Genomic DNA, 18,036 nt, shown 5'->3' with positions numbered 1-18,036 from the left:
CAGCCAATTCTAAGAAAGGGAACTGAAAAATATACCCAAGCATTAAGGCCTTACTGGTATTACTGGTGGTTCTACTATACACAGTTTGAAATGTGAATCATGCAAAGCAGCCCTGGTAGAGCGCACGAATAAAAGCATGGAGTTGAAAAGGAGCATAATAAATCCACCAGCTCTATATTTTATCGTGGAGCTGTAGCAGATCTCAGTTTCACCACCAGAGGGCAACAGTGCTCAATATTTACAAAAAAAAGACTCACAGCACCACCCAGGGTGTGTTCCCATGCTGTGCACCGGCACCATGTTTACACTAGAGAATACAATGAAGGAAAACAAGAGCAGACAGAAGTTATACCCCATCTCATCTTCCTTTATTTTGTTTACGAGCAAGCATCAACCTCACTACATTTGCCTTTCAACTGGTAGAAAAGAGAGCAGCTCCAACAAGCACAAAGGAAACATCCAACCACGCTGAAAACACCGTCACCGTCCATTTTGAGCAGATTTTAAAACAAAGAAGAAGAAAAAAAAAAATTCTTGAGTGTCATGGATGTGTGAAACAGACAATCTGAGAATCAGTAGTGTATCACGTCTCCTTTCTCACTCCGGTCTCATAGGCCCACGTGGAGCGTACACACACACTTGTGGTTCATGCAAAGTCAATATACCCCCACCCACCTGTCCATCCACCCACCCTTCCTTACTTCATCTTGATGTTGTTACAGTATGGTTGCATTTCAGATTGTTAGGCAGTGACATTCATTGGGGGCGCACCAGAAAGCAAACGAGATGCTAGTGAACCTTTCAACTGTAGCTGAAATGTGGACATGAAGTGTTTGACACAATGAAACCGTGAGAATTGCGTCACCGACAGGCATATATACTCTTGTGAAATTTCATGCTGCCCTAAAAAAAAAAAAAATTAAAAAAAAAAAAAAATTGTTTCTCAACAGCTCAAGCAACAGGACACTGTTAAAAAGAAGAAAAAAGAAACTCACCTTCCACTATACACAAATAGGTCAGTATACACGCTGTATGCTGCCAAAGCAATTTCATAATGTACATCTTTTAAATGTGGATTCCGTCAATATGATTTTTAAGTACAATATCTATAGAAGATACAATGTGGATCTACTCCTCTACACATCAACAAGGACACGTGACATCTACGTAAAATGTTTTCACCTGTAATAAAACTAGCGTCGGCCTATTATCGCGACAAACTGAGAGAAAACGTCTCCCCAGCTACGAAAGAAATCTAGCATTAAAAATAAAAATAAAAGAGCACGGATAAGTGTGTTTGTTAGACCAGCTAATTACGCTATGATCGGCAAAAGGCACTCCCATCTCAGCCGGCTCAGACCTGGCGCCCCCCCCCCCTTTTTATTTTATTTTATTTTTTTTAGTTTTTTCATTTTTTAAAACAAGCCAAAGTCATCATGGAAGGGAGACTGTTCACTAAGTTTCAAATGCACACCTATTAAAGAAAATCAAATAAATCAAATGGATTCACTGAGCTGAAAACAAAAGTAGCCTGGAAACTTTTTACATCAACAATAATAATAAGCGTTGAAGGTGTTTTTAATTAATTTTGGCCTCTGAAAACGGATTTGCACGCATAGACTTTTCCAATCCCGATAATGCCATTTTCTGCACAATCCAAAGCCCCAAACATGGTCGTAATAAATGCAGGTTTGGGAAACGCTTATATTTTACTCTGTACCCTCCCATAAAAGACGAACACTAAAATCGTTCAGTGTGACGGCACGTTTTTATCTGGTCTGGTGAAAGATTATATACAAGTTATGGACAACAGTGTCTGAGAGGAGACAAGAGGTCGGACACACTTTCCCAATCGTAAGCTTCATACTAATACCCGAAGGAAAATAAGTTTACCAAATGTAAACAAATATCTTTGAACAACTCTACAGTACAGTTTCATGTACAATAAAATCTAGTGGTCTACTGCAAAAAAATATCTCACTTTAAGATTCAAAGATTCATTTTTAAAGTGTTTTCCTGCTGAAGCAGCAAACAGTTTAAAATGTACCTCATACAGGCTATGTAGTATTATTTTAGGTAAAATAGCCGTGCCATGAAAAGAAAAAAAAATAAAACATTGCCAGCAATTCAACAATTCAGCCAGTCTCCACTAAAGCTCATAAACATTTTCTTTCAGTAGCTTGAAAGGGTTTCTCCTTGAACCACAACAGGGACTGGGACAGGGACAACGGTTTTAAAGCTGCTGAGGACATTTTAGTACCCTTATTTTCACCACGAACGGCACTACTGCTGAGCCGATCTTTGTGATTCCACACGACATTTTCTGAAACTGAAAGAAGATTCCCTCTGTAGTGTACATCAGTGAGATCTGCTGGGAATGAAACAACACTAAAGCCAGGAGTAGAGCGTTGCCACGCGTGCAAGCGAAGCAAAAGCATCATGTGAAGCTGAAACCGTCAACTAAGCCCTCTGCCTACGAGAAAGCAAAAGAAACTACTTTACTCCTCGCAAAAGATTAAAGAAAAGGGACGAAATGGACACCTTTTTGTCATGGAAACCGCTGAACAGTCCTCGGTTTCGCATCATGAAGCGAGACATTTTGTACAAGCGTGATGGAACAGCTTTTGCAGAAATTCAGCGGCATGCTGCGACAGCCTGTGTGACACAAATAGTCTACATTACATAATCGTAGATATTGGACCCCATTGATTAGGTCTTCACTAACACATTGACTAATTACATGGTTTCATTATATTTACAAAAATCTTTAAAAAGCAATTTATTTCTCTACACATGACTTCCCCAAAATTTCTCCATGCACTAAAAAGAAAAACAAAAAAAAAAAAAAAAAAGAAATGGAAGAGGAAAATGCAGTCTACTTGTTAAAAGCATCATTTTCGATTCACTGTGGACTACAAGTCAAGAAAACCCAAGTCGGAGCTAGTTGTGAGTTTAGCGAATTAATCTACAAGCATTAGCAAAGAATATACATCAGGAGAAGCGATTACTCTGCTCTTCAAAGCCGTACATCTGAGAGAAAACAAACAAAGTGCAGGGTTGGCTTCCTCACACAGTTCCAATGTAAGCCAGGTTTTCCTGGGAATTAAAATATAATAAATAAAAAAAAGTCAGCAATCTGGTGATGACTACACTACACTGAGTACCACCACTAAGATAACAACAGGAAAACCTTGACCATATATACGCTGAAGGGACTTTATGTTTCTCCTTTTCTTGATTTTTTTTATTTTTGTTAAGTTTTTACATCATGGCTCCTAGACATGAAACTGCAGGGAGTGCTGTGTTTGTGAGTGTGTGTGTGAGGGAGGGAGTATGAGTGAATTTCTGATGTGTGTGTCAGGAGCTCTTGTTTGGGTGTCTTGTGTGTGTTTAGTAGGTGAGGGTGGAGTCGTCCCACTCCAGCTGCTGCTGTCTGCTGGCCCCCTGCTGGTCCTCCGGCTCGCCGCCCTCCTCGTCTTCGCTGCTCTCTGACTCAGCGCTCGTGATGTCATCTTCTTCCTCGCCGTCCTCGCTCTCCTCCTCCTCTTCCTCCTCCTCCTCGCTGCTGTGCTGGTCCTCGTACGTCTGCATTAGTGACAGCGAGAGAAAAGATGGAGACTGTGACTGTGGGCACTCATTTTGTGATCTTAAATACTCAATTACTTAAATTGGGCGACCAGGGGGGGTTCAGGGGGTTGGGAAGCTCATCTTGTAACCGGAAGGTTGCCGGTTCAATCCCCAGCTCTGTCTGTCTTGGTTGTTGTGTCCTTGGGCAAGACACTTCACCTACCGCCTACTGGTGATGGCCAGAGGGGCCGACGGCGCGATATGTCAGTCTGCCCCAGGGCAGCTGTGGCTACAACTGTAGCTTCCCTCCACCAGTGTGTGAATGTGAGAGTGAATGAATAGTGGTATTGTAAATAAATATAAATGCAATCTATTATTATTATTAAATCCGTGTTAGAAAAACTTTATACAGATCATGGCTTTGCTGAGCACCGTGCAGGTTACCTTCCTGTTTCACATCATTTTCATGTATGTAACTGTGTTTGGACAACAACACAGCAGCCTCTGCTAATCTGACAAGTGCAGGCTCCTTTAGATGTTTTCTAGCAAAGACTAATCTGGCCTTCTTATTGCTCCTTGTTGTAAATCCTCTGCATTCCCATTTATGAAGACGTCTCTTGATTATAGACTCTTCACAATAATACGCCTACCTCCTTAAGATTTTGTTAAACACTTGGAATAAGCTCCACGTTTTTCATCTGCAAAACTTGAGCTAAGTCTGCCCTTCAATCACATCTTGTTTGCTTAAAATCCTCTGTGGTGGTGACAAAGGTTTATCACGTCCACTGTTCTGAATTTCACACATTAGAAAACACTGGGGCCATTAGACACAATAAAAAAAAAAACCCCAACAGTCATAGCAGTGAGCCTTTCAAGGTAAACTCGATGTCATTGAACTGTGCACATGAGACACATTAACCAAACCTAAATAGATTCGGACGTTTCAAGTACACTTTGATGTAAATATGACGGAAGTTCAACACATCAGGTGAAAAGCTAACATGGGATGTAGATTAGCATTAAAAGGCAGCGACATACAATAAAACCACGGGAGAGGATTTAATGCACGTCTCTTATTGCCGAAACGCTGCATTATCTCAATAACTTTCTCCTACGAACCAAATCCACGCAATAAAAATAACAAACCACTTTGAAAGAGTCATTTCCAAGATACTCAGGAAATTGAGCGTCTCGTTTCAGCTCTGTTTAACAAAACAGAGCTACCAAAAAAGGCCATCATCTTTTAACAAATCTGTATGTCTCACTGGCGAGTTTGTATATGATCAGATTATTTTGGTCAAATGTGTAAAGTCTCACTCGGCAGATGTGCTGTGATTTAGTCACAGCAGGATGGGAGTTAAAGCAAATCAAAACGTGGTAAATAATCGGTCCTTTTAACAAACAGTAAAGCAACAACGAGTAATCGAATGACTCAGAAAGACATGAATCTTCTTGTACAAATATATTCAGCCCACGAGCTGACTCATTCGCTTCATTTTGGGCTTTTGGGAAAAGAAGCTGCTTCCTTTCGTTTCATTCTTGTGCGTCAGTCAGGTAATGTGACTTACATATTTGCAACAGAGTCTCTCTCTCGTCCCCACAAGGCTGCTAATTACAAGGGGCTCAGACAAAACTAGGGCACAGTTTTAACATCACCCAGTTCGCATTAGCAGGCGAAAAGCTGTCTGGGCTACAGCCTAACACCAGCAGCGAAATTCTGTTAAACAGCTTTTCACCAGTTAATCACCATCATAATCATGTTTTTTGTTGCTTATTTTGCTTCCCTGCTTCCTCCTCTCGTGTCGTTTTACCTCCATGGGGTTTACGGTGATGGTGAGGGCTGAATCGTCCCAGTCCATCTCGTTCTCCTTGCCGTTTTCCTGGTCCCTCATGGTGCGCTGGTGTGCAGCTCGGATGCGGAACACGCCCAGGATGATCATGAACACCAGGAAGCTGACGCACACCACGATGACGATGGTGGCAGCGCTCGGAACCACTACGAGGAGGTAAACCACATCAGGAAAAACACAGTGATTAGTTAGACGCAAAACAACACTTCACGATCAAATATGTGGAGCCGCAGCTTCCACCGCCGCTTTGGCTTTATGGCGTGCTCCCAGCGATCTGTACACACACGTGCTTTTGGCTGTTCAAGGTGTTGAGGCTGTTTTTCTTTAAATAGCTTAGCCCATCTCGCGCCAACCTGCTCCACTTTCCATATTAGCAGGAAGAGCCCTCTCTGGTGCAGTGGCGAGCTTAGCGAGGCAGTCAGCTTAGAAGAATACAGAAGCCGGAAAATAAAAGGTCGTGCTCAGTGTGCACTGCCTGTACAGATGTCACAAACAGCGCTCAAAAGTAATCCCTAACTTGGTCCATTAAAAAACAGACACACTACTAGTGTTTCATACATGCCCCACTTCTGCTTAGTAGGCTGTAATCCTCCTGCTTCATATCACAAATCTTTTTCTACAGCAACAATTAAGCTGATTACTGGTGTGCTTATGATATTTAGTGCTGCATTCAACAGAAACACACGATATTGCAGCCAATACCGAGGAAAAAAATAAACACTACTGCTTAATTTATTTTCCAGGCATCCTTAAATTAATTTTTGCAGGAAAGATTTTTATACTTTGATTTTGTGTCTTTTTCCACGTCGCTGAAACAGATGCATGTTTGATTTTTTCTTCTTTTTTTTTTTTTTTTGAAACTTTGGTGAATCGATGGCTGCAGATGACTACTGATTTTCTATGCAACCTGCTGAAAAAGGATGAAGCATTCTCCATGTTTCAGTACCTGAGGCCTGATGAGCGTTGACCAAATTATGCCCAGACAGATCCACAGAGGCGTGATGGACAGGGTTGATGAAGTTGGGCTGCACCATGGCATTGTTGGCATGCTCCATGGGACTGGCTGTGTGGATTACATTAACCTAGAGAGAAATAAAGACCACACTTGAAGTGAGGGCGCACAAGTATGTGGATAACACCAGGACAGGCTGGTCACGGTTCAGTGTGCACGTGACAAACGCTCAGACGTACCTCGACCTTAAAGTCGTTGCTGATGTAGCGACCATTGAGTTCAGAGCAGACCAGTTTAAATTTCCTGTCAAAGAGAGCCTCGGTGTGCCAGTTCTTGTAACGGATAAGGTGCAGGACCTGCTCGTAGTTGGCCATGGTGTTCACACCTGGACCACAGAGAGGGGGGGGGGGAAGTGTTAATGACACTAAGTCATTTTTCCTTCTTTAATCTCACAGAACTATTAGAGGTTTTGCAGAAACCAGGGCTATATGCTAGTTAAGGCTTCCTAGCCGAGCACAGTGGTCTGTACCGGTGATGACGAGCCCCACGTTGGATGAGCTCATCTCTAAGCTGCGCTGCTGCAGCTGGGACATGTCCACTTCAAGGCTCTCGTGCTCTCCGTCCAGCTCGTCTCCCACCACAGTCACTTCACACGTGTCCAGGTTGTGCATGATTTCCTCCGACACCACCGTCTCTTGGACTGAAAGAACAAAAGCACAAAAACGATTGAGGAGGAAGATTTGGAGCACTCTTGAAAATCTGAAACAGCACTCCTTCTCTATTTCTTCAAGAACCGGCTGCCCTTTCCAAACAAATAGATACAGATTAAGAACAAGGGAACAAATATTTGTGATTTTATTTCTGTTCAATCAACAAAACAAAGTAATCTAAAGAACTGAAGTAAGAGAGAAAGATCCAGAACTGATGAGACATGCTAAAACGAGTCAACTACTGACATTATAGAATATGCAACGTGCTCTTTAGAAATGCTGGTAAACAGAGAATCCTGGCTCCAACAGTTAGTCCAATAAAACAACTACAGCAGATTTAGCAATGTTATTATACTTGTATATCAGAGAAAGTGATTTTATTATTTAAATCATAATGTTGTAATAGTCGGCATCCTCAGCTTGCTTATGAAACAAATTAATATTTCATGCATCTACTGCCTGTACCATTTGACTCTTCAAAGCTCCATTTTAATGACTCTTAATTATCTACCGTGTCATCTCTTGTTTGCGAGGTGTGTAAGGTGGGGCAGGGTAATGCAGGTGATAGCAGCAGAGCTCTGTAAGCCCTTTTGTCCCTTATGGCCTGCTGCTCACCGCAGGACGTCGTATCTCGTGGTATCTGTGTCAACCTCAGAGCTTGTCTATTGTGTCTCCTCCACTTAACTTATGTGCAAGCTGAACAGATGGCACCCTCCCTCTCGCTGTTTTTCCCAATCCCTTCATCCCCCAAGCGTAATCCTCAACATAGACTGCTACTGTAGTTCTGCACAGACGTCTGTACTGTACACACCCTGTAACTGCAGAATCATTCACTGTCAAAGGTGCAGACAGGTGAGGGTTTAAAGGGAAATCAAACCAGTGAGTGTGTGCGCTCTATTTTTGTTGAGGGGACGACATAGTATGTGCACGGGCCTGTGTGTGCAAACGGAAGACCAGCTGCTTTCTTAACAAGCACCTAAAGCTCAGGAGGTACAATGAGAAGGTTGGTGGTTCGATTCCCAGCTCCTCCAGTCCGGATGTGCCTTAAATCACTCCAACACATCATCACTCCGTAATGCCATCAAGGCAATAATTACTATTACATATGCAGCCATGTTTAAATGGACAGGTTCAGGTTAGCTCCTGTGTATATGCTAAATCCTATTAGCATGATAGGAAGTTGCTTCAGAGTCCAGTGTGCACATCTCTTACCTGTAGGGTCATCGTCAGCTCCCTCTGCAGCTTCAGACTCCGTGTCGGCCTCCACTTCACGGGTGATGGTGCTCACAATGCGTAGCTCGGGGAACAGCGTCACTCCTTCCTGGCTCTCAAATTCAGCTGCACTGCGGGCAAAGTGGTCAATGCCGCTCAGGCTGATCTTGGGTTCTTCTGGTTGCAGCACCATCACGTAACCTTCAGCATCTGGCACCGTTACGCAGGACTCCTCGTTAAAGCATCTGTGAAATAGACGATTTTAAATGCTCAGAAATGTGATTTTCCTTCTGTCTTTTTTTTTTTTTAAATCACGTTGCTGCTTCTCCCTATAGAAGAAAAGTGGCATGCTGAATAGTTGGGAAGGTATGTGAACAAATTTGAGCCAACAACATAAAAGACAAAGGCCTTTATTTGTGCTTGTGTAGAAGCCTAAAGCTCACCTATCTGTACAAATGGCAAAATAAAATTGTTTCATCAGTTCTTGTGGGTATTTGTGTATTTTTATGCATCAAGCTGTTTGATGTGTAACAAATAAAGAACACATTCTTTCTTTTCACTGACATTAAATGTCACTTTGACTGCAACAACATATAAAAAGCTAATTTCAAATGTTCCTCATCAATTATAAAAATTTAACTGCCATCACAAGAAAAAATAAAAACAATTTAGTCTGATTACTCAGTCCACATCATAAAGCTGGGAGCTGATGCACATTTGTGCATGTGCAAATAAGAACAAATACTAAACGACTTCACCAACTGGAACAAATCTCACACTAGGCTCAGAACAACCACGAGAGCTTTGATATATTCATTTCATACTCGTGTATAAATCAGTAAAACTACTGCTGTTCTTACTGACTTTCCAGTGCTGCAGACATCAAAGAGAATAGAAAAGAAAGGAGAGGGAAAAAATGGATACTGCTCTTCAGTCTGTCATTCTCAAGCAGCAAAACACATTGTGTTTATTCTCTTTGTTATGGGCATCAGGTAAAACTCTTGACCTCCATTTTACCTCAATAAACCATCCTCACATTTTAAGCAGCAGCAGAGAAGCTTTCTGAATGTCTATGAGGCAGAAAGGACCTGCTTTATAAACAACACAGGGCTGCTGCTGCCAGCCAACAGATGAAGTGACAAGACACAGGCCAGGCTGCGAAAACAATAAGTGCTTCTGGCTTCTTCTTCTTCTTCTACTACTTACTTTACTGTGGTTGAGATACGCAGGTGCCTGATTCCAGGGGTTGGGAACTGGCGGGAGTTTAAGTAGGAGATGTGCTGCATGACCTTGTCAAAGGCATCGATGTCGTCACCTTCCACAGTCAGAGAGGACTGGTTGGGGTTGAATTCCACCTGAGAGAAGAAAACAAGGTGAGGGATTTGTGAATAACATGACCTGTGACTGATGCTGAGCTAACAAACATAAACAATCCTTTCCAGCATCAGTCCTGGAGAACCACTTAAAGTAATTCATTCAGCAAAAATGCAACTTTTGAGGTAAATATTCTCCAAAAGTTGCAGGTTTAAAATTAAAAATTGTTTTTTTTTTTTTTTTTTATTTGGTTGGATGTTACGAACCACAGTTCATTACTTGAGCGAGCTGTCAAATGATATAAAAAAGATTCACTTCACAAACTCAAAGCTTTCTTTGCCTCCTCACCTTGATAGCTGAAGCTACCTCCTCAGGCAGCTGCACGTCCAGTCCTTCTTTGCACGTGTACAAACAGTCGATCACCTTCTTGTTCTCCAGCTTGCCGGTGCGGATAATCAGCCCCGCTAGGTTACCGCGGAAAAACTGCGCCATTCGAGCATTTCCACCTGGTTTCCAAGACAACACATAGAAGTTATTTAGGGGGTAGATTTCACAGGCTTCACCTTTTCTGAGCTGGAGCTTCAAGCATGCTGTCGCACTGTACAAAGCTGGCGTGAATGGAGTTCATGCAAGTTAGTATGTGTGCCCTTCAAAAGGCCCGAAGCCCAAAGAGCAAGACAGGCAAATGATTGATGAGCTTATGCACGCCAGCGGCAGCATGCAACGCTTGCATTAAAAGGGTGAACGGCTTACTGTGGGAAAAGAAATGACACCAACAGGGAAAAAAAAAAGAAACTCAAAGGGATTGCGTAAGATAATGATGAATTAATCCTCTTTAGTCACCTCATTTTCACAAAATAACAGAGCCATCTTGAGGGCCGCAAAATGCTCATGATCTGAAATTTGGAGTTGACATTTCGAGAGAGGTACGCCACTCCTGTCTTCCAGCTACATCATAATGAGCATTAGTCTGCACCACTGCGGAGTCAGCGACAAACTACATCCCAAGGTCGCGTATTCATCCACTGATGTGTGTGTGCGCGCTTCTGCTGCAGGTTTGTTATGTGATACAGAGGAGTTACTGCTTCCAGCCTCAAGGTCAAGCTCTGAAAGAAAAGCCAGCATGGCTAAAAGGCTGCAGCTGGATCGGACTCTTGACTCGTTATAGATTTATTTGCGATCTGCTGGTGTATCAAATGCTGGGGGAAAAAATAAACAAATAAGGGGAAAATGAGAAAAAAACCCAACTGCATAGCTTTTGCAGTTAGAAGAGAAAATAAAATACATGGGAGTCAGGCGCCACTGAACATCAATACTGCAACAAAACAAATTATTTTTGCATCTAGAATGGGTAGGAATCATTCTAGTCTTAATGGAATGAGGATGCAATTAGCATGGTGGGACATTGTGGACACATGGACATATCTGAGTAGTAAGGGAAAGACGTGAGCAACCTGAACTGGGCTCAGAGACTGTCTCAGTGTCATTGTCATGTCCTGAGTTTTCTGTAAAGGACAGAAACAAGAGAGCAGGAAGAGACAGGGAGGAAGGTTGAGGATCTGGAGGAGAGATTCAGATGCTACATACGAGGTCACGTCATTAATATTACAAAGAGTTAATACGCCATTGGCTGAATATAAAGTAACAGTTTATACAAGGTAGTTTATGTCATCTAGCATGAACACAGTTTTAACTCTTTCTAATAGAGTATCAAACACACAAAAGAAGAACTTGTGTTTCAATACAATGCATATAAATGATATAAATGTCAAAAAAGAGAGCTCTCCAAAAATCAGTTACACTGTTTACCTTGCCAGCAGGCACCAATCGTGAGCTGAGTTTCTATCTTGGAGGCGTGCAGTGGGTAGTCCTCTGTAACCAGGAAGGGCTCAAAGGTAGTCCCATCCACAAATACAGAAACAGTGGGGAACTCCACATTAAGCACATAGTGATGCCACTCTTTGTCACACACCTGGAAAGATGACAGCAGGACGAGTGAAAACCTGAACTCTAGACTCTGCAGTACACTGAAACCTGGTTTTTATTATTATTTTTAACTTTATGTGCCGCCTCATGCTGTGCACTGGCACAAAGTTGAGTTTTGGAAGCAGCAGACCTGGTCGAGCTTCCAGTGAAACTCTGCGGGTTTATAGTTCTCTGCCTCAGATGGCTCCTGGCGTAGGAGAAAGATCAGCCTGCAGTTGTGGACGTAGAGCGAGTAATGGTGTCTGTTCATCTCTGCAGAGAAGAAAACGACAGAAGAGATCAGGATGAGAAACTGTAACTCTAAAATATTCAACAATTTCCCTTGTGGGATAAATTAAATATCTGACTATCCATGGAAATGTGTAGCAATGTATTTGTGGAAAATATCACAATCTTCTTAAGAAACCATAACAAATGTGTTTTCGTGATGATTCTCCAGGTAAAACTGAACTCTTGTGCTCCAGCTCAGTGTCGAAATCTGTAATCTGTCAGAACACTAAGTGTTGAGAAGGTGTGGACTGAATACAGGCCCTTTTAGCAGCCTCTCTCTATTAAAAAAAATCGCTATGTGGCTGTAATATGCACAGTGTGGTTTAGCAACGCCTTACTGGAATTAGCAAAACCTCAGGAGAAAACAGAAAACAATGCCTGGATGGGATTTTACAGACTGACGCAATACCTGTGAACATTTAGCATTAATGGTGCCCTCATATGTATGTATGTAGCCATACATCTAAAACATAAGTACAATGAGTGTGCTGATAGAAATGGATGGTCCTTAAATACCCTGATTCATGGATACATAGATTATGCTTTTTTTTTTGCGTCTTCACAATCACTCTTAAAACGCTGAACTATTTGCCCACATAGTCTCTCACAGAGTGGGCATCCTCTCCTTGTATCTGATTCTGAAAGATTTAACCTTTATGGGAAGGTTGTTGTTTTTTGGTAACCAATTAACACTTATTAATACACCATCAAACTGACACAAAGGTGGTTGTAGCTAAGGAGGCAGACCAGGTCATCTACTAATCAGAAGTTAGGTGGTTCAGTCCCTCACTGCTCTGCATGCCAAAGTATCCTTGGGCAAGATACTGAACCGTAGGTTGTTCCTAATATATTGATTGTAGTGTGCGCGTTAGATGCAAGTGCTTGCATGAATGCAGTTGTGAATGGTCTACGTTAGAAAAAGTGCCCATGCAGAGTAGAAAAACACCATATAAGAAACAGTCAATTTATCATTAACATGAAGCAAATAAAAATTTTAAAATATGGTTTAAATGATGAAAATACATTTCAGTTTTACGTGGTTCTGTAAAGCTAAAGCAAAATGAGATTCGTCTTTCTGTTCCAGACTCTGCTGAACAAAGGTCACAAATGACCCATGATCTCATGGGTATGGGAGCTTCCTGTCCAGGCCACAGCCCTGATGTAATCCTCCTTATATAAGCAGCTGGGCCGAAGCTGATGAACTGGCTCCCCGTCACTGGCCACGGCAGAGACTTTATAGTCCGTAAGATCAAGGAGCTTGTGACCATGGAGAAAATTTACAACTACTGTCAAAATGGAAAGGTCAGCAAGCGCTCAGCGGGATGTGAGAAAGAAATTAAAAAGGAATCACGTTTCCATGTGTTAGACCACCAGCTGAGCACAAACACTGATTATAGCCTGAAGTTTCAATGGTAGGGTTTTTTTGTTGTTGTTTTTTTTTTAATCAGAGGATCTCTTCAGACACCATATGTGCACCAATAATCAGTATCCGCCAGATATTTTAACAGCACAGTTTTGAGATTAATGAGTCCATGTGCCATGCTTATTATATGTATGAAACAAGACGCTCTGTCCTACAGAACTCTTCAAACCTTCTGTTCCAAGATTTTTATTAATATTTCATGCCAGCATTACAGTATTATTTAATCTTATCATGCCACTGGCGAATGGATGCACTTTATTACATTAGGAAAGGTGAAAATTGGGTAGTGCATGTCATTTATATGCTAAAAACAAGGCATTTTTGCCTTTTGCTAGGTGGTTTATATATAATGGTCTAGCATATATAATTAAACTTTTGTGGCTATTAGCATGATTTTACTGGAATTACAGCAATAGGGACATCAAGGTGGCACTGTAGCCTTACAGCAAGAAGGCTCAATTCCACTGTGTGGAGTTTGCATGGGTTTTCTCCGGGTACACTGGCTTTCTCCCACAGTCATGCAGTTAGCGGGGTTATCTTATTATAAAGCTAAATCTTCAATTAAAGTGGACTGACAGGAAGATTTAATCTATACAGTGAGTCAGTTATCTTTTTCCCCCCTTTTTAACAGTTGAATAATAGTTGGAGCCTTTAAATACGCATGTTTATTTTATTCACAATAAGCTGTGACTCCTACCCGTTTTGTCAGAGTTGCAGAGGATTGTCTCCTTCTCGTGGGCCCCAGGGCCGTGTCTCATCCACACAGAAATGGTGAAGGGGTCCTTCAGGGTGGTGCTCACCATACCATTAGGAACCTTGATGGCCTGGGTGCCATTAAATTCAAACACCTGATCGCTGTCGTGGCCGTTATCGGTTGGCAGCCCTACGGTCCAGTTAGCAGAGCTGCTGGGAGCAGGAAGGAGCTCCACAGTGCCGGAGCTGGCTCCTAATAAAGAAAGATGGTATACTTACTTGTATGTGGCTCACAGAGTTATAAAACAACTACTGACAAGGACCATTTCCAGTTCCTTACCACACAACTTATGCAGAGACTTCTCAGAGTAGGTGTCACGATCACAGCCCTTTCCAATATGGTTGGTTTCCAGTTCAATACTGGCCCGGATGGACGTGATTGGCTCATCACAGGTCTCCAAGTGCATGCTGGGGAAGAGGGCCAAACTACCAGTGCCAGGCTCGTATTCAATCCTCTTATTGAAGCCTGAAAAAGAAGCAGAGAGAGTAAAAAGCATTAAAAGATGTTATTTAATTAAAAGCCTTTTTAATACTAATCACTCATTAAGAAGTATTCCTCTTCTTTTGAGCTTGAATGAGGCCTTATAGTTTAAAGGAGTTCAATTATCCTTCTCAGCCTGTTTGGACTGCGTCAGTGATCGTTTACATTCAACACAAAAGACACAACTTAACAGTGATGGCTGGCGAGCTACAACAAAGGAGGAGAGCTTTCATACCTTGCCAGCTGGGCTTGCAGGTGGGCTTGACGCTGATCTTCACCAGCACGTCCTCAGAGGCTCGGTTCTTTCCGCAGTCGTAGGCGGTCACGGTCAGTTTATACATGCGCTCTTTGCCATAGCTCAGTTTTTCTGTGTTCTTGATAAAGCCTGAACAGAGCAGGTGGGGGGGAAAATGTAATTTTAATAGAAGGACCATTCTTTAACTTCAAAGCTGTGGCTGTGCTAAAATTGGCAGAGGTATCGGTAGGTGTAGAAATCCTCAAAGCACTAAAACATTAAGCGTTTCAAACAGAATTATAGAGTAAAGACTATTTAAAAAACAAAACAAAAGGGATTTATCGACAAGCCAAACAAACTGATGGACCACTCTTAGGATTCATAACATTTTGAATTGAGACGCTGTACTGAGAGTTATTTTCAAAGCTTTTGTGTATGCAGAGTCTCACAATTAAAGTGAAATTAAAGTGTCACATGACCGGTTCTCACTGATCTCCTCATATTATCACCCATCCTTATTTATTTTTTTAGTTAGGCATTATAATCGTCAGAGTTTGAAAACTGGGTCTTGACTTTTTCTATTTGTTTTTTGTTAAAGATAAAAAGAAATCCTCTTAAAATCCGGCACTAATCACTGACCAGCTCGGTGACGTTCAAAGAACGCCGTCATTGTCTTGCAAACCGACAAGTTTGTGCTGAATTTTGAATGACGGCCCTGCAGCATCATCATTTAAACTAATCAACAGGCACTGTGAAGCGTGTCATTGCACTCATGAGTCTTGGGCGTGGGCTGCGGCTTTTTTCCAGTGGGCACAAAGACAAAGGCGCTATGTGAACATCCGTACCATCCTTGTCGATGGTGAAGGGCACATCAGGGGTCACAATCTCGTAGTTGCAGATTTGGCTAAACTGGAACGAGCAGTCGGCATCCACCGCCTCCACCTTCAGGATGCTGTCGTACTTCTTTCCCTCGATGACGGTGGCTTTGTAGGACTTCTCCTTGAACACTGGTGAATACTCGTTGATGTCGTTCACCTGGATGTGGACAGTGGCCCTGATAGAGAGATATTCAAGTTAGGACACTTTATCAGTTGGATAGTCAATGGTTTATTTATTTATGTTATTTTATTATGAAAATGAGACCTTACATGATCATCCTCATTCATGGATAACTAAGACTGATCTCAAATCCTGGAGTGGTTAAAATAAAATAAATTCTTGACTTTAAGCCCTGGCCTGGCTTTTGCTTGATTACTGCAGATGGAAAGAATAATCTTCTTGTGTTGAGTCGACTCTATTTGTAATCATTACTTCATCACTACTGATCTTTTTTGTTTTTTTTGAAAAGGTGCAGCTTAATTTTCTGTTGACAGACAAATCAAATAACCATCTAATCATGACCCTTATTCCATTCATTCAAGATTGGAAATCCTCACAATCCAGATGTGCATTCATGTCACCAAATGTTCATGGATAATTATACGGCTCATTCGGGAAAGGATTCCCTTGACAGTTCCCACAATCAGCATAAAGACTTAACAAAACGCAGCTTTTGATTTTACGCCAAAACCACATATTTATATTTGCACACTTGTGTGCTTGCTCTGCTTTGCTTTCATAACCCATTCGTCAGGGCAAATGCATCAGATTTGATGATGCATTTGAACCACAATCAGGATTTTTTTACTTAGGAGACCTAAAATGATTTTTCTTTTTGTATTCCTTTATAGTAGCGTATGAACAAGTGATCACTGTGAGCCAAAATCTGAGGCTTCCCACTGCTCTGTCATATTTTTTTTAGATAGTTAAAAACATTTTATCTCAAAGAAAATGTGCTCAAAGATAATTGTGCAACACTTTTAGTGCAGGGGTTAACTCACTTATGAGACTTCTTCATGTTGGCACCATCAGGACCCTCTCCACAGTCGTAGGCTTGGATGGTGAAGGTGTGCTCCTTCTGCAGCTCACAGTCCAGCTTGTCCTTTGCCCTGATAACCCCCTCTCCAGTGGACTTGTCCAGGACCACTGCCTCAAAAGGGACATTCTGCCCGTGGATCCTGAAGCCGCAAATCTCACCTGAACATGTTAAGAGCCAAAACAGAGCTTGCTCAGAATAACTGGTGACCGCTGTGAAATTTAAACGTCTAATGAAGCGATTAAGCAATTATATTAACCACAAAACAAATTAATTAAACGCCTCAAAAATAAACAAAATCAAATCAAAGTCAGCCACAGGTTTTGGGAGCCAGGGACTTGTAGATTGAGGTGCGTGGGGTCTGTGGAGGAAGCCCGTGTGGGTGAGTAGTTTGGGGGTGGGTGACATTACGTATCAGTACAGAGAGTGTATTTTCCAAGCCACTTGAAAACATTGCATCCAGTCATGCAGGCAGAAACTGAAAAAATGTGGACAGGCATTTCACAGGAGTACTTAAGATATTAAAAAAGTAAGTCATGAAACAAAGTTTAAAAGTAAGCATATAGAGCACAGTATATTTGTTGAGAATAAAAAAAACAAAAACGTTACATCCTATCTCATGAGACAAACAATATATAACACAAATTATAGGAACAAAAATTGAAATCCTTAACAATAGAGACCATTGAGATTCAGCCATCCTGGCTTAAATGTCTGCAAAAGAAAAGAAAAGGGGGAAAAAAAAGCCCAGACAACGCTTAATATTTTGGCACAATTTGAGAAAAGTCTTCCTGTGTAATTTTGCCTCTGACCCAAAACTACTGCAAAATGAACTGAAAAGAAAACCATGAAATCATAGAGAACTAAACCAGTACAAAAACAGTTTTCAAACAAAAACAAAAGTACTGGATGAGAACTGGGGTTAGAAATATCAACTTGCTTGACATCCACATCAAATGACAACTGCAGCCATGCTAATGGTAGAGGTTAGTGGTGGAGAATTAGAAATCAAGAGATCCACTGAGGCAAAGATGCGATAACAGAAACTTTGCAGCAGAGAGAGTTTGCATTAGTTAACAATCTCAGCAATCTCACGTGAAGACTTAAAATGTCAGAAAGGTTCACAGGAGTCACTGGAATTGCGCAGCTATCACGAGGTCATTAACGGCCACAACCGAGCATGCTCGGTGCCTTTAAGATGGTTACACTTTAAGGTTCAGCTTCTTAAAATACCAATTAGAGTTTCAATTTCTGCTCCAATTGCCGCATGTTAAAGAGGTTATAAAATAATCCTACACAGACTTTTAAATTGGAGTTGTGTAGAAAATTGCTTTAGCCTTCTGCTTCCCCCCCCCCCCTTTTTTTTTC

At 41.7% G+C, this 18,036-nt stretch overlaps 1 protein-coding gene across 4 annotated transcripts in view; it reads right to left on the bottom strand.

The window, feature by feature from the left end:
- Window positions 1-346: 346 nt before the first annotated feature.
- Window positions 347-18,036, bottom strand: part of clstn1 (calsyntenin 1) — a 39,796-nt gene continuing 22,106 nt past the window's right edge. For 2 of the 4 annotated variants that reach the window (XM_085260568.1, XM_085260569.1), the window contains 16 exons: window positions 16,634-16,829; window positions 15,599-15,807; window positions 14,754-14,903; window positions 14,318-14,503; window positions 13,982-14,230; window positions 11,722-11,843; window positions 11,415-11,577; window positions 11,060-11,110; window positions 9,954-10,111; window positions 9,498-9,646; window positions 8,292-8,536; window positions 6,899-7,069; window positions 6,609-6,754; window positions 6,364-6,499; window positions 5,379-5,563; window positions 347-3,585 (listed from right to left, as the gene is read on the bottom strand). In XM_085260568.1, the coding sequence (XP_085116694.1) occupies window positions 3,391-3,585; window positions 5,379-5,563; window positions 6,364-6,499; window positions 6,609-6,754; window positions 6,899-7,069; window positions 8,292-8,536; window positions 9,498-9,646; window positions 9,954-10,111; window positions 11,060-11,110; window positions 11,415-11,577; window positions 11,722-11,843; window positions 13,982-14,230; window positions 14,318-14,503; window positions 14,754-14,903; window positions 15,599-15,807; window positions 16,634-16,829 (2,711 nt within the window). In that variant the 3' untranslated portion in view covers window positions 347-3,390. The remainder of the gene's footprint in view (window positions 3,586-5,378; window positions 5,564-6,363; window positions 6,500-6,608; window positions 6,755-6,898; window positions 7,070-8,291; window positions 8,537-9,497; window positions 9,647-9,953; window positions 10,112-11,059; window positions 11,111-11,414; window positions 11,578-11,721; window positions 11,844-13,981; window positions 14,231-14,317; window positions 14,504-14,753; window positions 14,904-15,598; window positions 15,808-16,633; window positions 16,830-18,036) is intronic. The other 2 variants (XM_085260570.1, XM_085260571.1) reach the window with 1 other exon arrangement.

Source organism: Mchenga conophoros, linkage group LG20, assembly GCF_057382185.1.
Source record: "Mchenga conophoros isolate Kocher_MC1m ecotype Shallow Benthic linkage group LG20, M_conophoros_male_GT1.1, whole genome shotgun sequence".
Lineage (NCBI taxonomy): Eukaryota > Metazoa > Chordata > Actinopteri > Cichliformes > Cichlidae > Mchenga > Mchenga conophoros.
Note: the sequence above shows the minus strand (reverse complement) of the source record. Positions and strands in the feature narration are given on the sequence as shown.